Source organism: Ostrea edulis, chromosome 7 (assembly GCF_947568905.1).
Source record: "Ostrea edulis chromosome 7, xbOstEdul1.1, whole genome shotgun sequence".
NCBI lineage: Eukaryota > Metazoa > Mollusca > Bivalvia > Ostreida > Ostreidae > Ostrea > Ostrea edulis.
Genome location: NC_079170.1, coordinates 22,876,537 through 22,897,905, shown reverse-complemented (window position 1 = coordinate 22,897,905; position 21,369 = coordinate 22,876,537). Strand labels below are relative to the sequence as shown.

Below are 21,369 nucleotides of genomic sequence, written 5' to 3'. Positions count from 1 at the left end.
GCAGGATTCGTTTTAAAATCGGTCAATATATACCCTTCTTCAAAGCATCGGTAAACATTTTCATAAGTGGATGTTTCTGAACTTTTCAATTGGATTGAAGTTTGGAGTGTTATTTTACATCATAATATATAACTTTTATACCGATTGTGAATAAATTCTGAAATTCTAATAGTTGATATGATCTCTCTCTCTCTCTCTCTCTCTCTCTCTCTCTCTCTCTCTCTCTGATTTAGCAATTGCAAAATTACATATTTCCTATGGCAGTCTCAGAACGATAATGAGTACCAGAACATATGTATTTAAAAAAACATTATCATTTAATCTAAATTGACAGACTCTGAAAGATTGTAAATCATAATATAAACAGTCGACGTGGTGCATGAAAAAAATGATGTTTTGTCTTCACTATTCCCGGCAATAAACCATGAATATTTTATACGAAAGTGCAGCGTTAACAATCACAGACACAACAAAGGAGACTGACAGCCCAGCTACTAAACCGCCACCGAATTTACCTAGAGAAATAGAAATAAAAGAGCTATTATGGCAATTAGAAAAGTCAAGGAATTGGAGATAGAAATTATATCGAACATCAGCATCTATAGCATAATCTGGGCTGTTGATTATCATTGACCTATATAATATATTGTTGCAGTGGTAACTGAACGATTAATTAATTACTGAACTAATAGCTATGCTATGAAATATATACTACAAAGAAGAAAACGGCATGATATACCGTGTATTTATTTCTTTTGAACTACGCCATGAATAGCAAATTATATGTGATCAGTATGCTTAAACAGATTACAGTCTAGCTATGTTGATTCAGTGCTAATACTGTATTTTATATTCTTATCTCTAAATCATCGCTGCGCATGCAACACAGTATATTTTATTATCATAACTTACAATGTTGAGTTGAGCATGTATTCGGAATACCGCAACATATGCCTGTCACGTGATCGCAAGAAGTTGTAGCATTGCATTGCCGAGAACATCCATCACCGTAGTGACCGACTGCACAAACTGTATATAAACATAACACGTAAATATGGTAAGTGATTCTCAAAATAGAGCAACGAAACTTAGCCAGATAACATCACAATGATAGTAACATTAAAAATTCATGGACATAAACATTTGTTTCATTTATGAATTCAAATTGTGAACATTGCAATTCTCACCATCATCGCATCGTTTCCCTTCAAAACCAGGATCACATCCATTAGGACATCTCCCGTCAATATGAAAGCATCTTCCACCAGCTCTACAGTGTCCACACGTGGTATTGCACTCACCCCCGTATGTACCTGGAGCGCACTCTATGAAAAAAAAAAACTAATTTCAAAACTAAGATTTAATAGATTTTATACCATTGGCTAGACCAACCTAACCACAAAACGTATACGAAGTATATTCAGTGTTACTATTGTAACATCCAACTTTTTCAATACAGCACTTTTATCTCTTTATAAATACATATATCCTTGGTCATCGAATTCACAATGAAGCAACTACTCTGCTTTTGACGCAGCTACATGTAGTTATCCCTTAATTTGTTAGGAATCCTTCAAAGTTCAGCGAATGAAGGTTCCTTAGAAATGAGAAGTCAATATCCTGGGAACATGATAATGATAGACGGTGCTGTTTGTAGGCTATATTTTGTAATTGTAGATTGTAGCTAATTGTCGATATATTATTATGATTGTAAAATAAATATCATCCATAAGATATGCTTTTAAGACAGCACAGGTTCCAATGAGTCTCGAGATGTAATGAGGTGGTGTGTTTGATAAAATTAGATTATGCACAATCCTTTATTTTCCGATAGCAACAATGTATATTGACAAACCTTTTGTACAGTCCTTTCCCTGCCATCCATCATCGCATCCGTTATCACATGTTCCTGTCACGTGGTTGCATCCATGCTTGCAGTGTCCTCTACATACCATTCTACAGTCTCTACCATATGTATTTATTGGACAAGCTGTGTGTATAAATAATCAATACAAGATTTATGCTAATCATACAAACTTTAGATTATATGTATATTTAATACCAATATTAATGTTCATATAGTTGGCAATTCGTACATGTTATCCATGACAAATTAAACGTTGCAATATTTGAATTGTTTTCATTTGTATATTTCCTTAATTCTATAGTAAGAAAAATCATTTGTATTGTGTATTTTCCATTTTTATTGCATATTATTTTCCATTTGCATTGTATATTTATGTAGCAATATTCCATTATCACCTGCATATGCTGTTTATATTTCTCAACTGATGGGATACACAAGAGCTTGTTCTGCGTATGGTCAGTTTTTCAATCAAGGTAGGCTACTGACAAACCAATTGATGGTGCAGGGGTTTCAACAGTCTCGATTGAAGTCAGTATTTCGCAAATTCTATGGTCGTTATAACGATCTAGTTCGTCAATACAACCTATAATTGGGTCAAATACTATCTGACATGTTTCATACCGATTGTTAGACCGTTCTTGGTACACTGATTTTGACTACGGATAACTCCTTTTACCTAATCAGAATATAGAGCTTTTGGCGGGTGTGGAATATTGCCACATAAATATGTGAAGTTGACGATGGAGAAGCTAAAATCATCCAGTTTGTCATATAGCTGAGTTGTCAGTTTGCCGTTAATGTCTACTTTCAATGAAATATCTAAATATGAAGCAGAAGTGGATGACTCTGTGGTGTCTTTTATTTCGAGATAATTTGGATATATCGAATCTAATATAATTTACAATATATCCTACTTCTATTTTCGACAGTAGAATAATATTCTTCATAATACACGTACCTTACTAAACGTATCTCATTATAGCGAAATCACCACATTACGTAAATCATGACATGTTCATTATCAATTCCGTATAAAGTCTGAACAAGAACTATATTTCCTCCACTCTAGAAATGTTCCTGCATATGAGGTTTTTATTTTATGAACGATGACATGTTGGGGAAATTTGATGTTTTAGTATGGTGCAATTTCACAGTCCAAACAAACTTAATCCACGAGTGTGTCTGAAGCTCTGTTTCGGTTGTATGTTGTCTTACAAGTATATCCATCAACAAACTAAATGTCTGTGTTATCAAAATAAATATAATTCTAGATGACACCAGTAAAGAAAATGTTAGACATGGTGTAGTAGATGAAGCCATACTCAGTTTAATATGTAACTTAGATGTTTATATATCAAAATTCTTTTCAAAGTCACGGTCACTTTTTCCCTTTTATATAAAAATCGGTACATTTACAGATATTCTTGTATTCTATATGCTCTCCGTTGAAAATATTTCAAGCATTGTTTGTGTACATCTGAAAATATCGCTCCATTTGATAATCGTTTTGAAATGACTTTCATTAATCAGAAATACGGCAGTGCAGTCAAGCCAGGCGACTGTTGCTATTACACTAATGTAGAGTACCAAGTATATTGGTTACATAAGGTTGCGTCAGTAATCAAGCTAGGTTGACGTAATGAAGGACTTTGATTTAACAGTGAATATGTTTATAGCCATATTGAAGCCATTTTGAAATAATTGGTTGCATGAAATTATAGAACGTACGTGAGATACACACACTTCCGGTCCATCCATCTGTACAATTAAAACAGGTGCCCGTCACGTTGTCACACACATTCCCTGCACAATGACTTGGGCACAGAATGTTACAGTGGTCTCCATAGAATCCCACTCTACAGCCTGTGAAACAAACAAAATACAAGCATGTTGGGTTGGTTAAAGCTATATCTTTTTACGAATTAACGTTACAGGTTTGTGTAGTCTGCGTCCAATTCAAGATGACTTTCCATCGATTTTTGGCGATTTTCAATTTACCAATTTTCTTAAATATCACAAGTCTTGCAACTCATCTCCCACAGGACAATGTAAGACAACTTCAACATAATTAGATCTGATAAGACGTTCATCCTGTGAATATTTAAAATTGGGTAGAAAATCACCAATTTCTGAATTACATGTATTTACTTTCATCCATGCGCTTTAAAAGTAGAACTGAACTTTACGGAATGTATGTAATGATTTCTTCTAAACATAGATATCTCTAACCTAATTAATCGGGTTTGTCTTATGAGTTACTCTACTCAAAAATGAAAATCGGTTAAATTGGAATATCAAAATATGCTAATTGGTCAAATAACTCCTACTGAAAATATAGCTTGTTGTAATAAAGCATACAAAAGTGCAATATTCCTAGAAGTGAGAATCACGGGTCTTCTGATATGACCGCGGCAGGCGTTGGCACGTTAACTTTTAAGGAACCCTCACTGCTACGGTTCAGACCGCTGAATAGAGGTCTAAAATGTGTGGTACTTCACTACAACTGGTGTCGTCTTGATCTGAATGAAAGAGTATCGACGAGACGTAAAATAACAACCAACCAACCTAAATTAGGCACAGTTTAACATTTCGGCAGCTACATGTATAAAGGAAAAAAGTATAGAACGATTCATTAGCTGAGATAATTTGGGTCGCAACTATTGATCCATCGCTCTACTTTTTTATATTCGTGCGCGCCACGCTGTAGTATTGACACACCTTATCGACGATATAAAGTCCTGATAGATCAAGAAGATTTTCAAATGTCGTCATTTATCTAAGATATTTATCTTTCCTTTCGATAACGTTTTTGGTTATGGAAACTAGACAGCATATCAATCGAGGTCATTTGAGTGACCTCTAAAGTGTGGTATTGATCAATTTGAAGTAGATCACGCCCGGGTAGTTTTCATATCAATTGAAACATTTCTCGTATATTACTGAATGTATTGATTGTCTATAACAATATTGCGATCAGGTTCCTTTTAATTTACAATTTGTAAAACACATCTTTTAAAAAGTATATAAAAAACATTGACTTTTCAGAAAATAAAGTTTTGAGGATATTTCCTTTTTATCATTATTTTGGACATCTTAACGTCACGTGGAATTAGATTCTTCTTCATAATTTATATCAAACTTTATAGATGATACGACGAAGAGAAATTGCCGGAGAGTTCGTAAAAGAAAAAACATTGTTTTGTTTGTGAAGTGTATACTTGGACTTGATATGATACTGTAACAAATCTAAAAGTGAAAAAGTAATGCTGCAATATTGTATTTTCAATAATTGAGAATTACTTATGCACTTTCTTACGAATGTGAACATGTCAGAGGTGAACATAGGTATTGCTTATTAAGTGGGAAATGGATTAATGATATGAGTGAATTCAAGAGATGAAATATTAGCAGGCTTTGCAAGAGTTGAACAATTCAAGGGATGAAATTATTACATGATAATCAAAAGCTAAATAATTTAAAATTAGACATATTTTATCATCTCTGTCTGACGTGTTTCATACCGACTGTTAGGTAGTTCTTAGCACACATGTTTTGACTATGAATTACTCCGTTTACCTGGTCAAGATATAGGGTTCACGGCGGGTGTGACCGATCGACAGGTGACATTTAACCTCCTAGGCACCTGATCCCATTTCTGATATATCCAGAGTTTCGTGTTTGCCCAACTCTATTCTGCATTCCTTATAGGAGTTATGAGATTGATCACTGTTTCTAATCTTCAACATAATTTGCAAGAGATGAACAATTAATGCAATTAGAGTTAGTACAGCCTATGATGTGAAAGAGATGGGTAATTAATGCAAGAGTTAGTACAGTCTATGATTTGCAAGACATGGACAATTAGTGCAAGAATTAATACAGTCTATGATTTGCAAGAGATGGACAATTAATACAAGAGTTAATACAGTCTATGATTTGCAAATCAAGAAATGATATGATATGCAAGATTGTAACACTTTACAGAGATAATACTTTTAATCTTAGAAATATTTTGAATAGTTATTTTAACTACATCCACCTTCAGCTACATTTCAATTATCATGCGTGGAAACAAATCACTGGACATTTTAAAAAAAACCCACTAAAGTCACCTGATGAGTATAATCAAATTTAACAGCAAAGCAATCCGTTTTCAGAATCTTTATTCGGTCAAAAAATAAATATGGTGACAACTTGATCCATAGTTTTCTTTTTCGTTATAGGAATACAGGTGGTTTTTAAATTTTTAATGCAATGAAAAGAAATATTAAATGTACTTAAATAGACCAAACGACAACAAAAGCTAAAAAGAGAATAAGAAAAAGTGAGATTTCTTTAATTAAGAAATGTATATATAACTGATAACATTCACCAGAATTAGATAATGTACATGTATAGACAATTCACATGTTTGAATTGTTCATGAAAATGTTAATGAAAAATCCCCAGGGACTTGGGCTTAAAGGTGTTTTGGTGAACAGAAATATGAAATCATTTATATTTTCATCCATATGAGTAGCCTATTCCTTTCTACCTTCAATCAACACTTGTATCAATGTTGATTATTTACCAGGGTAATACGATTTGTTATATTTAAAACAATACTCCTTACATTTGTCTTGCTTCTGTCCTAAATCGCAGCTTTGCAAATTAGTCAAAATGAGGTGTAGCAAGATATACCTACAGAGGCAGTTCAGTTGCTACTTGCTTATCTACGGTGGAATTGAAATTATATGTAGAACTATTATGAATTAATCGATGAATATGCCAGACGATGGGCTAAATATGAAAAAGAAGAACTTGATGCATTGTCAGAATGGTTTAAAAGCATAAGAGATATCAAAAATCCCGCATTAGACATATCAAAGCAAAAGCACGTACCATCTATCTTTTTGTGTTTAGTAAACCAGAAGTGATAAAAGAATTAGATAGGCTACACGAGGACTATGTTTTGGTTCCAGCTGACAAAGCTTGTAACAACATTACCTTTATTTGAAAGACTCATTAATTCCAAACGAACTTGGCATGGATTTCACTTTTCGTAAGCGTACTTATACTCCAACTGCCCTTTCAAATGATGCAATTCTTCAAAACCATGCTTCAGTTTTAGACACATTTAACATCCCAGTCTATGGGTCGAATGAATATGAGTTACCGTACTTATACTGGATTTCTAAACTATATAAAAACCCTAACAAACAAAGATATATTGCTGGATCCAGTAAGTGCTCTGTCAAGCCTCTATCTTTGCTCCTCACGAAAATATTAACAGCTGTGGAGAAACGTCATGCTTACTGTGCGACTACATATGCCAGGAGTGGTGTTAATCAAATGTGGATTCTAAAACAATTCTAAAGAACTTTTAGTAAACTTGAAATCGCAAAACTTTTCCCAAATCAATAACATCAAAACCTATGACTTTTCATCACTTTACACGACCATTCCTCGCGATAAATTAAGACTAGACTTTTTGACATCATAGACAGTTCCTTCTTCAACCAAAATGGAAATCGTAAATAATCATATCTAGCGATCGGTCATCCATAAATTACATTGTTAAACACCACTCTGATTCCACGCACAAGTACTCTGAAGTTGAAATAAAAAATATGCTAGAGTTCCTCATTAGCAATATCTTCGTGATCTGAATGTCGAATTGAAGGCTACAGCAAAACCATTTTTCTTCTTACGTAGAAGTTTTGTAATAAATTCAGCATCACAGTAATATGAAAAACAGGTCAGCTACCAAAGGAGCACAATTCGTATCCATGGGAGTCCCAACAGACTGTTGGAAGATCTGATCACCAAATATCACGAGATATTGTCAATGAAGAACTCCAGCAAAAAACTTAGAGAACTTAAACCCAACATTATAACTGTTAACGAGCTATCATACTCGTTATCTATTGACCGGTCAACAGTTTACGAAATTCTTGGTCTACTACTTTGTTTACGTAATGACAAGGTTAACTGATTTCAATACATTCTTTTTAGATGAAAAGCGAAAATCGAGTAGAAACGCGAAAAATGTAATAGTTGATATAGATATTTTGTATGTTTTCTTTTAAACTAGTGGATATGTTGTTAAATATACGTAATTGCACTGTCCTCTTGAAAGTTCAAAGTCAATTAACTTTGTGAATTTTGGAGAGAGAAAAATGAAAAGGAATGAAGGTGTATAACGAAAGTTATAAACTGTGCACTCATACTGACTGTTTTGTTTGTCAGATCCATTCCCCCTTAAAGACCCATCTCATGACCGTTCGATCAGTGAAAATGTAGGCGGGGCCTATTCTTAACAGATGTTATTTACCTGGAGTGGCCAGGGTCTACCAAGGTGTTAATTGCCATATCCCGTGACACTCAGAGAAATACACAAAGATAGGACGCGTTAGAAATCTACCTGTCCGTGCTTGAGGAAAAAAATATATAAGTCTTCAATTCATAAAGAATACATGTATATAAATATGACATATTTTATTTTATTTCACATATATATTGGTTTATAGCCATTGGAATTTGTTATAAAATTATCTTTATTAATGCTACACTGTCAAAGAGTAGATAAAGTGTCTCCAGATATCCTCACGGTACTGGAATGTTCTTTGCCCAAGGATTCTCTTCGTTTTCCCGGTCGGATACTGATAAGTTTCGGTGGACAGTCTGTCAACATTCTCGTTCCAGTGACAAATGGCTAATCCCGTTCTCATGTTGTAGGAATCATCTCCTAACTGGGTCCTTTTGTCGTGAAACATGTTGAGAACATTATTGAATGACTCAACATAATAGGTGTCCAATGCGTGCACAAAATCTTCTGGAAGCTTGTACACCACGAACCTATGTATTGCGTCTGTTAGAAGTTTTTCCTCAGCAGGATCCGTGAGGATGAGTTTGCTTGGCTCGTAGTTTGGGTCTGTTTTACATCTACTTTGGGGTGGGCAGTGCACATGGTCATTTTTGTAGTGCGGAACGATGTTGTCTAGTCGTGATCGTAATATTGACGGATCTAAATCGCAGTTTCTCATAGAGTGTTGCACGTGAGTTCTTACTGAGTGTACTTTGTCAGAAATTTGCTCATGCTGCTTCTTCCTTTTCTGGATCCCATTCCTAATCGCTATGAGCAAATAAAGCACGAATTGCCGCTAATTTCTCCTCTGAAAGTTGCACAGTTATCTTATATGATATTTTCGTCGGGATACAATATGACTATGACTGATTTATTTTTAATGTACAGATACATAGCTCAGGTAATTATCGTCTCATAATTTTTAAAAAAAAATCAGAGAAGTTATCTTTGCAGTAGATGAAAGGGGCTGATACGCGTGCCGTTAATTGCTATCAACACATTCCGGTCTCGGATACCCAGGTGACTCGCTGGGTTAAAGCTGTCAATCAGGACCTGAGCTATTGTCTATTATATGATTGACAAGCGGTGTGTTTTTTATCCTTGTCCGGGTAACTTTTAAGGGAGGTGGCTTAAAAATGAGTCTTTAACTTACGGCTTCGGGCAACAGACTCATCCTTGGGTCAAACAAAACGGCTCATGTCCTTGAATCCAGTTAGTCACTAACTGTATGATATTCACATTCATGTGCCTTCAATGGAGTTTAACATTTGATTTCTCCAACATAATCGATACTATTGAATTTTGGAAAACCATCGTGCATTTATTTTAAAAAATTCACTCTATTCATTGCTTTGAGTTTGAGAGAAAGAGAGAGAGAGAGAGAGAGAGAGAGAGAGAGAGAGAGAGAGAGAGAGAGAGAGAGAGAGAGAGGGGGGGGGAGAGGGAGAGAGAGAGAGAGAGATTAAGTGCCCCTTTGCACGTTAAATCCGAAAAATCCGAATCCGTCCCTGAAAATTAATAACTTAAAAAATATTATGCGAATGTGGTGTTTTCATGTATCCTTTCAGTTTTGTTACATCATCATCATGATTTCAACAATGAAGAGGGGTATCTTGATATCTTTTGGTTGGTACATAACGTAAAAGGGATACAATAAAGCACGTATTTTCGCTTTCACTTGATATGAACTATTCTCGATACAAATATGAATACGAAATATCTACCATATATACAGTCTAATTTACTTACCATTTACAATCCAGACAGACAAATAAATTGCTATGAAAATATACATCATTTTGTCAAATGTCGTTCTCATCCTTAAGAGAGGAAGTTGATATACATTAAATCACCGATAAAAATATATATTGACGTTATCTTATTTTCTGAAATCAAGCAAGATATTGTCAGGTGATATATACACGCACGAGTATACAGGTGAAGAAATTATACATAAAAAACAAATTATATAGGATATTTGCTCCCGTCTTATTTTCGTCCATTTCAGCTTTATCTTAAATGGCCGAATTTCAAACTGGGTGAATGCAACTTCATTCATTACTTTCAAGTGGCAATCTGGGTAAAATCAATTTCTAATACGTATAGATTGAAATATCGTTGGGCAAAATTGTATCTGTATATAGTAAAACCTACACAAAACATCAGCGACTGTTCACGTTCGGGCATTCGCTTCGCAACCAGGAGGCCCAGGATTGATATCCGATGCCCAACGTAATATTGTGACTGCTCCTTCACCAGGGGTCCGGTATTAAAAGTTAATCAAAATCTCTGATCTCTCGGATAACACCTCAAAAGCGGATATTCCGTGTCAGGGTAGACGTTGAAACAAATTGACATTGTTACCACAGTAATGGCCATACATAGTTAAAAAATGGTGGCATTTTATCTGAATAGATGGGTTCAAAATTTGAATCTCTCTGTTTGTTCATCCGCAAAACTGTAACCTTGATCACGACTTCTGAATGGAGGATGGCAGTACTTCTTTTGAAGACATAGTTAACCTAGTAAATTTTTGAATGGTTGATGTAAGACCATATATTTTATATGTATAACATGTATAGGCAACTGATCCCACCTCTGGTATATTCATGGGTCCATGTTTGCCCAACTGTTGTTTTGTATTGCTTATAGGAGTTATGAGATTGATCACTGTTCGTTATCTTCGCCTTTCATTTACAGATAATAAACTAACAAAATGAACTACTAATAATAGTATTTTGTCATTGATGAATGATTTCTATACCAGTACAGGTATTTCAAACCTGCATTGTTGCCATGCATCGACAATAAAACCATAGTGCAAACTTGATACCAACTACAATTAAAAATACAAATAGTAAACAGGTGTCTCAGAAATTATCTATGTTTTTCTTCCAAGAATGAATATCATATCTGTTATAATTAGCTTTAATTCTTGATTATATTTATTTTGTTATATAGAATTTATTTCAATATTTCAGAGTATCGGTTAGTAATAAAAAATTTTCTTCCCTAACCTCCACCTTTACAGCTTAACTCCTTTATAAATCCTTTACCTGATCCCAGCTCCAGTATGTCCAAGGGTCCGAGTTTGCCCAACTGTCCATTTCGTATTCCTCATAGGAATTAGCGATTAATCACTGATCGTTATCTTCACCTTTTCAAGTAAGTCCTAATTCTTTAAATTTGGCGGTTTTGCATTACTCTTCAAATTACTGATAATTCAATGCTACAACTCAATACATATAATTCTATGTATCCATATACAAGTTACTATTCGGAAGTTTGTTGTATGTATTTAGCTTCTCTGCTTCTTGAATTCCTAATATGCTCACGTGTGATATTGCTGGTATCTGGCCGTGGTAATGTCGCACACTCTAACTTGAAGCGTATTCTAACCCGAAGGGTTGGTTGTTTCCCGTCCACTCTGCAATTTTTCACTCATGTTGAGCCGTCGCCAGAGGTGAAGTACCAGAAAGAAGGTGTTGCACGTCTCATGTTAATTTGCCTAAAGGTGTTGCATGAAAAATCGAAAAAAATAAGTTATTCAAAGATATGATAAAACCAATTGGAACGTATTTCTTGATTCAATAATTTTTGAAAATAAGTTTAAAAGACGTGTATTGACAAAATTAGTCAAAACATTTCGAGTTTAAATCAAGCAATAAGCAATTTATATGATTTTCAGTGTTAAAATGAAGGGGTATCCCCCGAATTTCAGAAAAACTGCCTCCGTGAAATAAATTAAATTTAGTATGAACATGTTCTTCGAGTTTTCCTCTAAAAAAAATTGTTGCTTTGAAATTTTGTTTCATGAGGGCATTTTTTGGTAAATTATAAAAAATCGAAACGACTTCACTGGTATTATTTTCAACTTCACCTGTACGTTAATTTTCCTCAGTAATGTATGGTCTACTGCGTGGTGCAGTGGATAAGGTCGTCGACTTTTATATGTAAAGATGTTTTATATTTTTAAAACGACCGGGTTCGACTCCCTCACGAATGAAATACGCTTCTAATTATTATATATACTTCATGTCAAATCTCTGTTTATTACCATGTGCCGAGTATGAAATAAGCTTCCAACCTGGACACTGTTTAGTTTGTGAATAGGACTCTCAACAAACATGCCGAATACAGCATGCAATACCTGTGTTTTAATAGTCAAGGTTGCTAACGAGAACTTGTATGTTTTTCTGAATGAAAGTTGTTGACAAAGGCATGGTGCCTTTTACGAAAAACCGTTGTGAACTATTCAAAGCTTCGGAAGAAAAACTTTAAGGCTAAACAAGGTAAATAACCGTTAAACAGTTTGAGTTTATATGTATTTCAGTAGCAAATTGCTATATTGAATCAATTTTTACAGGTGCATGTACTTCGAATAATGTTGAACTTTATTAATGCGTATTAAAGTCCCATATTTTGTTTTGTGGTCAGAGTCATGTACAGTTGCCAATTGTTGGTTGTAGAAAATAATACATAGGAGTATAAGAGCTTCTGGACTGTAGTAGTATAGAATATTAAATATTTGATACACTCGTAACATGTAACCGTATACATCGTATCTGATACTCAGAAAAAAAAAAGAAAATCTAATTTTCACGATTTCAAATTTTATCTTTAGACTCCATGTATAATGTATTGACACATAAAATGTTTTAGGATTGTCCCTAGTACTGGGGAATCCTTCAGGTATTTAAATGACAAATACACAATAAATATAAATATAAACGAAGGTCAGATCTACGTCACGAGTGCTAGCACAGAGCTCCGATTAGGGAAAATTCCCGCTTTGGTGCAACACCCTCTTTAAACCTATGGTTAGCGCTTACAACCGTACCATTGAGGGTTTCTTCAACGTTCCAACGCCTGCCGCGACACGGGACCTCCGTTTTCAAGTTCATATCTGAAAACTCGTGATTTGCACTTCTAACTACCGAGTGTTTGGCGAAGGATCAAACACTACCTCTGTTTATGTCTTAGGTTTGAAGCGGCCAGGACACGGGCGAAGTTGGAACTCATAACCTTCCGGTTACAAAGTGAACACTCCGTGAAATCCCCTTCTATTTACTGTATACTTCGTGAGATTCCTTCATTGTGCTTGCACAGTGTCCACTCCATGACATCTCCTTCTAAACTCTTTCTACAATGTCCACTCTGTGGCATCTCAATGAAGATACATAAAAATATCACCATATATATTGAAAGGTCAAAAGAATCTAGGAAATACCCCAGTTTTGCAACAACAACAAAACAGTTTTGCATTGCGTGCAAATCCCGAGTTATTATCTTGTCATAAGTTCAAACAGCTCTGTTTTAGCTAACAAGGCATCCTTACCCAATTCTTTTGATTATTGCGATATATGTATCTATCGACTGAGAAAAACTTTGGCGACATGTTGTGGGTTATGGAACTACCGTCAGGATAAGACTAATAATGGATCAGTCTAACTTTGCTCACATTTTTCGTAGGGCTAAACATAGAGATAGAATGCAAGGTGAAGATAACGAACAGTGATCAATCTCATAACTCCTATAAGCAATACAAAATAGATAGTTGGACAAACACGGACCCCTTGACACACCAGAGGTGTGAATATTTGAGAAGTACATATTTGCAAAAGGACGAGCAAACAGATGTGCTTGCAATTCATGTATAAATGTGCTATAAGGAATATTTGCTTTGTCCATAAGAGAGGGGCGATTCTTTTGTAGATTTTTATATAGGGAGTTTTTGTTAAATGTACTGGCTGGCTATTTAGTGTTTTTATCTGCATTTGTTTGTTTTGGTCTATGACACTGCCGGTGTGGGTGTTTCTCTGCACTGACAGATATGTGGGGGAGAGCAGTTGTTGTTGCATCAGCTAAAATTGTTGTACGAGTGGAATCATTCATGCTTATGTTTAGTATGAAAAGGCTGTATCTTGCTGTTTTTAAATCATGGCACGAGTCTAAAGCTTTTTGATAGAGTCAGATGTTGTTTTCTGTTCCCATGAAAATGAAAAATGTTCCGGGTGTGACCGGTCAACTGGGAATGTTTACTCCTCCTAGGCATCTGATTCCACCTCCTAATATATCCAGGGGTCCGTGTTTGCCCAACTCTTTATTTATATTGCTTATAGTTGTTCGAAATCTTCACCTCTCCTTTTTCGCACCAAAGCCTGAATTTTTCATCCTACTTGCAGGTCCCAACAGTTTGTGCTTAAATCATCAATTTCCAGATTTAATGTGGGAACTTGTGAGCATACATTGCCACAACTGTGTGAAAGACATCTACCCATTTGGTAATCATTCTTTCAAATTCCCTTTTCTTTAGATCCACTAGCCGTCTTTATCTACAGATTTATACCTGTCACTTTCCCGTGAATTGAATTTAGTCAGCAATATTGTAGAAAACATAACAAACTCCTTGTCGTGAATGTTGGCCTTTAATTCAACATCTCCCCTAATCTTAGTGCTGTTGCAGGACTTAATTCTGTCAGAATGGATATCCCCCTAATAGACATGATTTTAAAGATTTTATTCGTAGATTTAAAAACATTTATAAATAACCTTTTCAATTTTCATAAATATTTTGTTTACAATGTGTCCACGGTTCTGTGTTTGCCTAAACTTTCAATTCTGTATTCCTTATCGGAGTTATGAGATTAATCACTATTCGCTATTTTCACCTTTTATAAAATTCAATTTTAGAAATATACTGTAAAACATGTTTGCAACCGTTATTACTATTGATAGAACACAGCTATTCTCCGAGGACACAGTCTATTACTATCTTGTTATACACCTGCCTACAGCTTTTGGTAAAAATCCGTTCTCAGATAAAACAATAAGTCAATAACAGTATACTGTTTTATATCTACATATATTAAGTAAGGAGTAATATCAAATATTATCAATACTGTCGACGTCACATAAAGAATATCACTATTCATACGAACAATACAATACAAGAACGTCGCATAAAAGATAGTTTAATTTGTAAATAATGATGTTTAGTTGTGTTCTGCCGTACGGCAAAATGTTAAAATTGGAATACGGGGATTTTCAATGGATATTTTAGTTCTGTCGTACGGCAATGTATTGGTATTTAAATTTTGGGGATTTTCAATGATTATTTTTAGTTCTGTCATACGCCAATAAGATAGAGATTTAAAATAACTTGTCAATCGTCGTGTTTTACTTGAGAGTACTACATATACGAAAGATGAGGAGAAGCTTACTTAGATACATCTATATAGTAGATGTACCTAGTTTGTATTGTTTAATACATACATAGTATGTAGTAAGGTCATCATGCTTGATCTGTAGTAACAATGTATGATATTCGAAGCCTTTACTGACTTAGTTTTGTGCAGAGTCACAATACTTCATATAGTTGTTATAGTATTACACAGGCACCAATTTGATAACTAGAACAAAGAAAATCGGTTAATCAGATGTCATTCCGAATAAGAAATTTATTGAGTACCTATCAGATAATAGCAACAAATTTTGATAATCATATATTTTGATTTCATTGATGGAGCGATATAAAATTATCGTTCACATTCGCTTTTTAAATGGGAAATTTGATGGTATTGTTGAAACAGGAAACGGAACAGTTAGAAATTAATAAACTATTTTGAACAATTTAATTGAAAGTTTGGAATTATGAAACTGAGTTTCATACACTACTCATATAAATAATCAGGGTTTAATTTAAATATAATTTATTGAGAAACTCAACAGGATTGGGCAACAGGCAGAGCCTATGTAGGCCCTCTCCCAAATCAGAGTTTGATGTATAGAGCACCTTGAAAAGCGATATGGTCTCTACTGAATACTTTTATAGGGGTACTTCACGTCATTGTACATTTAAATGCATACTTATGCCTATTCACGCCACTGTGATTTCAAATAAACAACAACGAGGCGAATTTCACGCCACTGCATTTAGCAAATATTGAATGAATACTTGGCCTGCATGTAATTCATATTGATATTGTAGATTTGTATCGCAAAAATAATGTTACCTTTCCTCTCTAAGATTTTCCTGTTACATTCTGGTGTAATTGTGTACTTTGTCGCCAGTGAAAAGTAAAAAAAAAAAGACATCGCTCTTGATAGAAAAAATAGAGGAAACTCCTTAAAATGTTGTCTCTAGTTTTCTATAGTGCTTATTAGTCATCTAAAATATTATCTGTATTATACAAACTCTATCACTTTTCTACATATATTGTACATAATATAAAACTGATACGGTACCAATTTTGATGCACCAGATGCGTATATCGACAAATAATGTCTCTTCAGTGATGCTCAACCAAAATTTTTAAAATCCGAAATACCACTAAACTTGTAGGTGCTAAGCGTTATTTTAGGGAAACACAGAGTGCCAAAAAGGTGGAGTCAAATTCGTCAAAGGATAGGAGCTATGCATGAGGGAGATAATCCTTAATTTTGAAGTGAATTCTAAATTTTATCACAGCGATTAAATATACATCCGCATTTTCAAGCTAGTAAGGAAGTACTTAGCAACTGGGCTGTAGAGACCCTCGGGGACTAACAGTCCACCAGCAGACGCCTCGACCAAGGGTTCATAATATAAAACTTATACGGTACCAATTTTGATGCACCAGATGCGCATTTCGATAAACGTATATGATATTATAAAACAGAGCATTTTTAGATGAATAAATGTGTCAACCATTGATAAGAAGATGTGCATTTTTTCATTGCTTTTTGTCAAAGGTGTGTGTGTGTGTGTGTGGTGAAGGATGCCAAGACGGGTCTACAAACGTCTTACTTAGGGGCACATCATTCAGCTATAGTGTACTGTATATTTTAGAATCTTAGAATTTAACACGACATGGATATTTGTAGCTAAACATTACTATATTGTATGGCATGTACGTGTCTGTAAGGTAAATCTATGTTAATATATAAAAAATAAATAAAGAAACACCTTACAATTTTTAAAATGCTGTTTGGATTAGTTATGTTGCTTTAATTGGTACAACTGCTTTTATACATTAGTTTCTGCTTCCATTCATGTAATTCGGAATTCATTCTTTTTTGCATTTGAACCTAAAAAATGAGAACAGAAATGATTTACTAAATATAATTTTACTCCTTCTGCATACATACATAAGAAATATCGTTGGGCAAAATTGTGTCCGACACGAAACATCGGCGACTGGTCACGTTGGGACATTTGCTTCGCAACCAGGAGGCCTGGGATTAATATACGACACACAAAGTAAGATTATGACCGTTCCTTCGCCAAACGTCCGGTATTAAGGGTGAATTAAAATCTTATGGATTGATTATTGGTCGTTATCTACACATTTTCATGTAAGTCCAAATTCTATAAATTTGGCAGTTTTGCATTACTCTTCAGAGTACTGATAATTAAAGGATACAACTCAATACATATAATCTATCTATCCATCTACAAGATACTATTCGGTAGTTTATTGTATATATTTAGCTTCTCTGCTCCTTGAATTCCTAATATGCTCATGTGCGATGTTGCTGGTATTCGGCCATGGTAATGTAGCATATTCTGATTTGAAGCGCATTCTAACCCAAAGGGTTGGTTGTTTTCCGTCCCATCTAGAATTTTTTACTCATGTTGAGACGTCGCCAGAGGTGAAGTACCACAAATTTAGACCTATGGTTAGCGCTTACTGCCGTACACTTGAGGGGTTCTTCAACGTGCCAACGCCTGCCGCGACACGGAACCTCCGTTTTAGTCATATCTGAAAGACCCGTTATTATCACTTCTACATGCCGAGCGTTGGGCGAAGGAGTAAATTAACAATAACTATATTTACGCAACCAAGACATGAACGAGGTTCGAACTCACGCCCTCCGGTTGCAAAGCGAGCACTCCGTGAAATCCCCTTCTATTCACTGTCTACTTCGTGAGATTCCTTCATTTTGCTTTCACAGTGTGCACTCCGTGACATCTCCTTGTAAACCCTTTCTACAATGTCCACTATGTTGCATCACCATGAAGTCCTGTTTTTTTTTTTTGTTTTTTTTTTTTTTTTTTTGTCTATTCCCGTGCATTTCATTACTAAATTATGCCTACTCAGGTACATCTCTTAACCCTAGCCAGAAGAACAATAAGCCACCTTATGCATGCATAGTATTTTTATAAGCCCTGAATTTCTGTTTATTTTCTCAATCTTTCGATACACTAATAGTCTGATTACAATGCTTAAGGAGGGACTGCACATTCCATATCTGCCTCAAAATAGAATATCAAATAACATTCAACTATAGTTCACAATATTCAACTATAGAGTTAAAGACTTATTCACTATAATTATTCAAAGGATCAATTTTTTTTATATTGTAAATGAAATTGTCAACGATTCTATGATAATTAACTGTATCATAAAAAAGTTTGACTATAGTAAATTAACACACATTGTACAAGTTTTTAAAATATATATTTAAAGATACATAAAAATATCACCAAATACATTGAAAGATCAACAGAATCTAGGAAATACCTATCAACAAATTTACCTTCATCTAGATGGCTTTGAGGTTTTGGGTTTCATGATAAACAACATGTATCATTATGTCAAAACATTGCCTTTTTAACTCGGCTACTCTTGTAAGATGCAACATATTTAAGAACTTTAGCTCAACTCTTCAATGGATTCTTCGAACAAAATTTTCAGTTTTGCATTGCGTGCAAATTCAGAGTTATTATCTTGTCATAAGTTCAAACCGCTCTGTTTTAGCTAACAAGGCATCCTTACCCATTTTTTTTATTATTGTGATGGATGTATATATCGACTGAGAACAATTTTGGCTACATGTTGTGGCTTATGGAACTACCTTCAGGATAAGACTAGTAATGGATCAATCTAACTTCGCTTACATTTTTCTTAGGGCTAAACATAGCGATAGAATGTGAATATTTGAGAAGTGCCGATCTACAAAAGGGTGAGCAAACCGGTGTGCGTCCAATTAATTTATCAATTTGCTGTGGAGAGGACTTTCTTTGTTCATAAGAGAGGGGCGATTCTTTTGTAGATTTTTAGGGAGGGAGTTTTTGTTAAATGTACTGGCTGGCTATTTAGTGTTTTGTTTTGTATTTCCTTGTTTTGGTCTATGACACTGCCGGTGTGGGTGTTTTTCTGCACTGACAGATATGTGGATGAGAGCAGTTGTTGTTGCATGAGCCAGAATTGTTGTACGAGTGGATTCATTAATGCGTGTGTTTAGCATGAAAAGGCTGTGTCTTTCTGTTTTTATATCAAGGCACGAGTCTAAAGCTTCTTGATAGAGTCAGATGTTGTTTTCTGTTCCCATGAAAATGAAAAATGTTCTGGGTGTGACCAGTCAACTGGGAATGTTTACTCCTCCTAGGCACCTGCTCCCACTTCTGATATATCCAGGGGTCAGTGTTTGCCAAACTCTCTATTTATATTGCTTATAGTTGTTCGTAATCTTCATCTCTCCTTTTCGCACCAAAGCCTGAATTTTTCATCCTACTTTCTGGTCCCAACAGCTTGTGCTTAAATCATCAATTTCCAGATTTCATGTGGGAACTTTTGAGCATACATTGCAACAACTGTGTGAAAGTCATATACACATTTGGTAATCATTTTTTTTCAAATTCCCTTTTCTTTAGCCTTTCCAAAGATCCACTACCCATCTTTATCTACAGATTTTTACCTGTCCTTTCCTGTGAATTGAATTTATCCAGCAATATTGTAGAAAACATAACAAACATAACAAACTCCTTGTCGTGAATGTTGGCCCTTATTTCAACATCTCCCCTAACCTTAGTGCTGTCCCAGAACTTAATTCTGCCAGAATGGATACCCCTCTCCCCTCCCCAATAGACATGATTTTAAAGATTTTATTCATAGATTTAAAAAATAACCTTTTCAATTTTCATCAATATTTTTGTTTCAAAAGAATATCTGTCCGACTCGTTTAGGCATGGTTTATTATATAGTCATATTATTTTCCAAATCACAGAAAAAATTTGGACTCTAGAACATCATTTTGAAAAAATCACAATAAATCATATAAAATAACTGAGATCACTTTTTCGATGGTGATATCCGTCATGAAAGGTGTTTTAACGAGCCATTAAATTACATTTTAGAGTAATAAACTACCTTAATAACATTGACAAGTCCTTAAAGATTATCCCCACCCCTTTAATAGATGAAATATAATGTAAAAGTTAGTTCTGCAACTGTCATTACTAACGACAAAACACGGCTATTCTCCGAGGACACAGTCTATCACTATCTTGTTATACACCTTCGCTACAGATTTCAGCAAAAATCCGTTCCCGAGTCAAACAAAACAGTTGTTGTCCTCGGACCCAGTCAATAACAGTATACTGTTTTACATCTACATATATTGAGTAAGGAATGATACTAAATATTAATATTGTCACGTCTCATAAAGGGTATTACTATTTTAAGGCAGCTCCATCCTCATGTTGTTTATCAATATTAATAGTTAAAAGTGGAAACACTCTATTAATGTCCACTCAATATGGTTTAATTTAATTAATAACCAAAGAAATGTATATGTTACCACCTTTTTTAAAGATGTCAGAAATACAAAAACAGAAGTATACATCATCATCAGAAAATCACACATTTTCGTTACATAGAATAATAAAAATAGATAAAAACTTGTTCAAATGACAGAAATTAAATATCATCGGATTAAAAAAAACTGCTAATTCATAAATATGCATAGATTAATTGTGGATATTAGGGAAAATATTCTATAATAGACATCCAGTAGAGGAAATTCCAACATAGGAGTTATTGCCCTTGACAACATTTTTTAAATCATAAATAATTGATTATCCATGAAAAATATAAACCTTTACACTATTAATAGTTTACCAAATTTTTTATTATATCCAGTGAATAAAATTCCTCAGAAAGATATATTTCTATCATGCACAAAGTTTAAATTATTAAGATTTTTGCAAAACCTATGACATCACATGAGGGTCGATCAACCTTGAAAAAAAACAGTACAATACAAACACGTCACATACGAGATATTTCTTATTTGTAAATAAAGATATTTAATTTGGTTCTGCCGTACGGCAATATTTTAGCATGTAAATACGGGGATTTTCAATGATTATTTTTAGTTCTGCCGTACGCCA

The 21,369-nt window shown here is 34.5% G+C and overlaps 1 protein-coding gene across 1 annotated transcript; it reads right to left on the bottom strand.

The window, feature by feature from the left end:
- Positions 1 to 294: 294 nt before the first annotated feature.
- LOC125654999 (multiple epidermal growth factor-like domains protein 11) lies at positions 295 to 10,169 on the bottom strand. The gene is made up of 6 exons (XM_048885107.2): positions 9,963 to 10,169; positions 3,596 to 3,730; positions 1,856 to 1,990; positions 1,188 to 1,325; positions 913 to 1,029; positions 295 to 515 (listed from the first exon to the last, which is right to left on the bottom strand). Exons 1-6 carry the CDS (start codon positions 10,030 to 10,032, stop codon positions 406 to 408), a joined length of 705 nt encoding a protein of 234 aa, XP_048741064.2. The 5' UTR covers positions 10,033 to 10,169; the 3' UTR covers positions 295 to 405.
- Between the last annotated feature and the right edge of the window lie 11,200 nt (positions 10,170 to 21,369).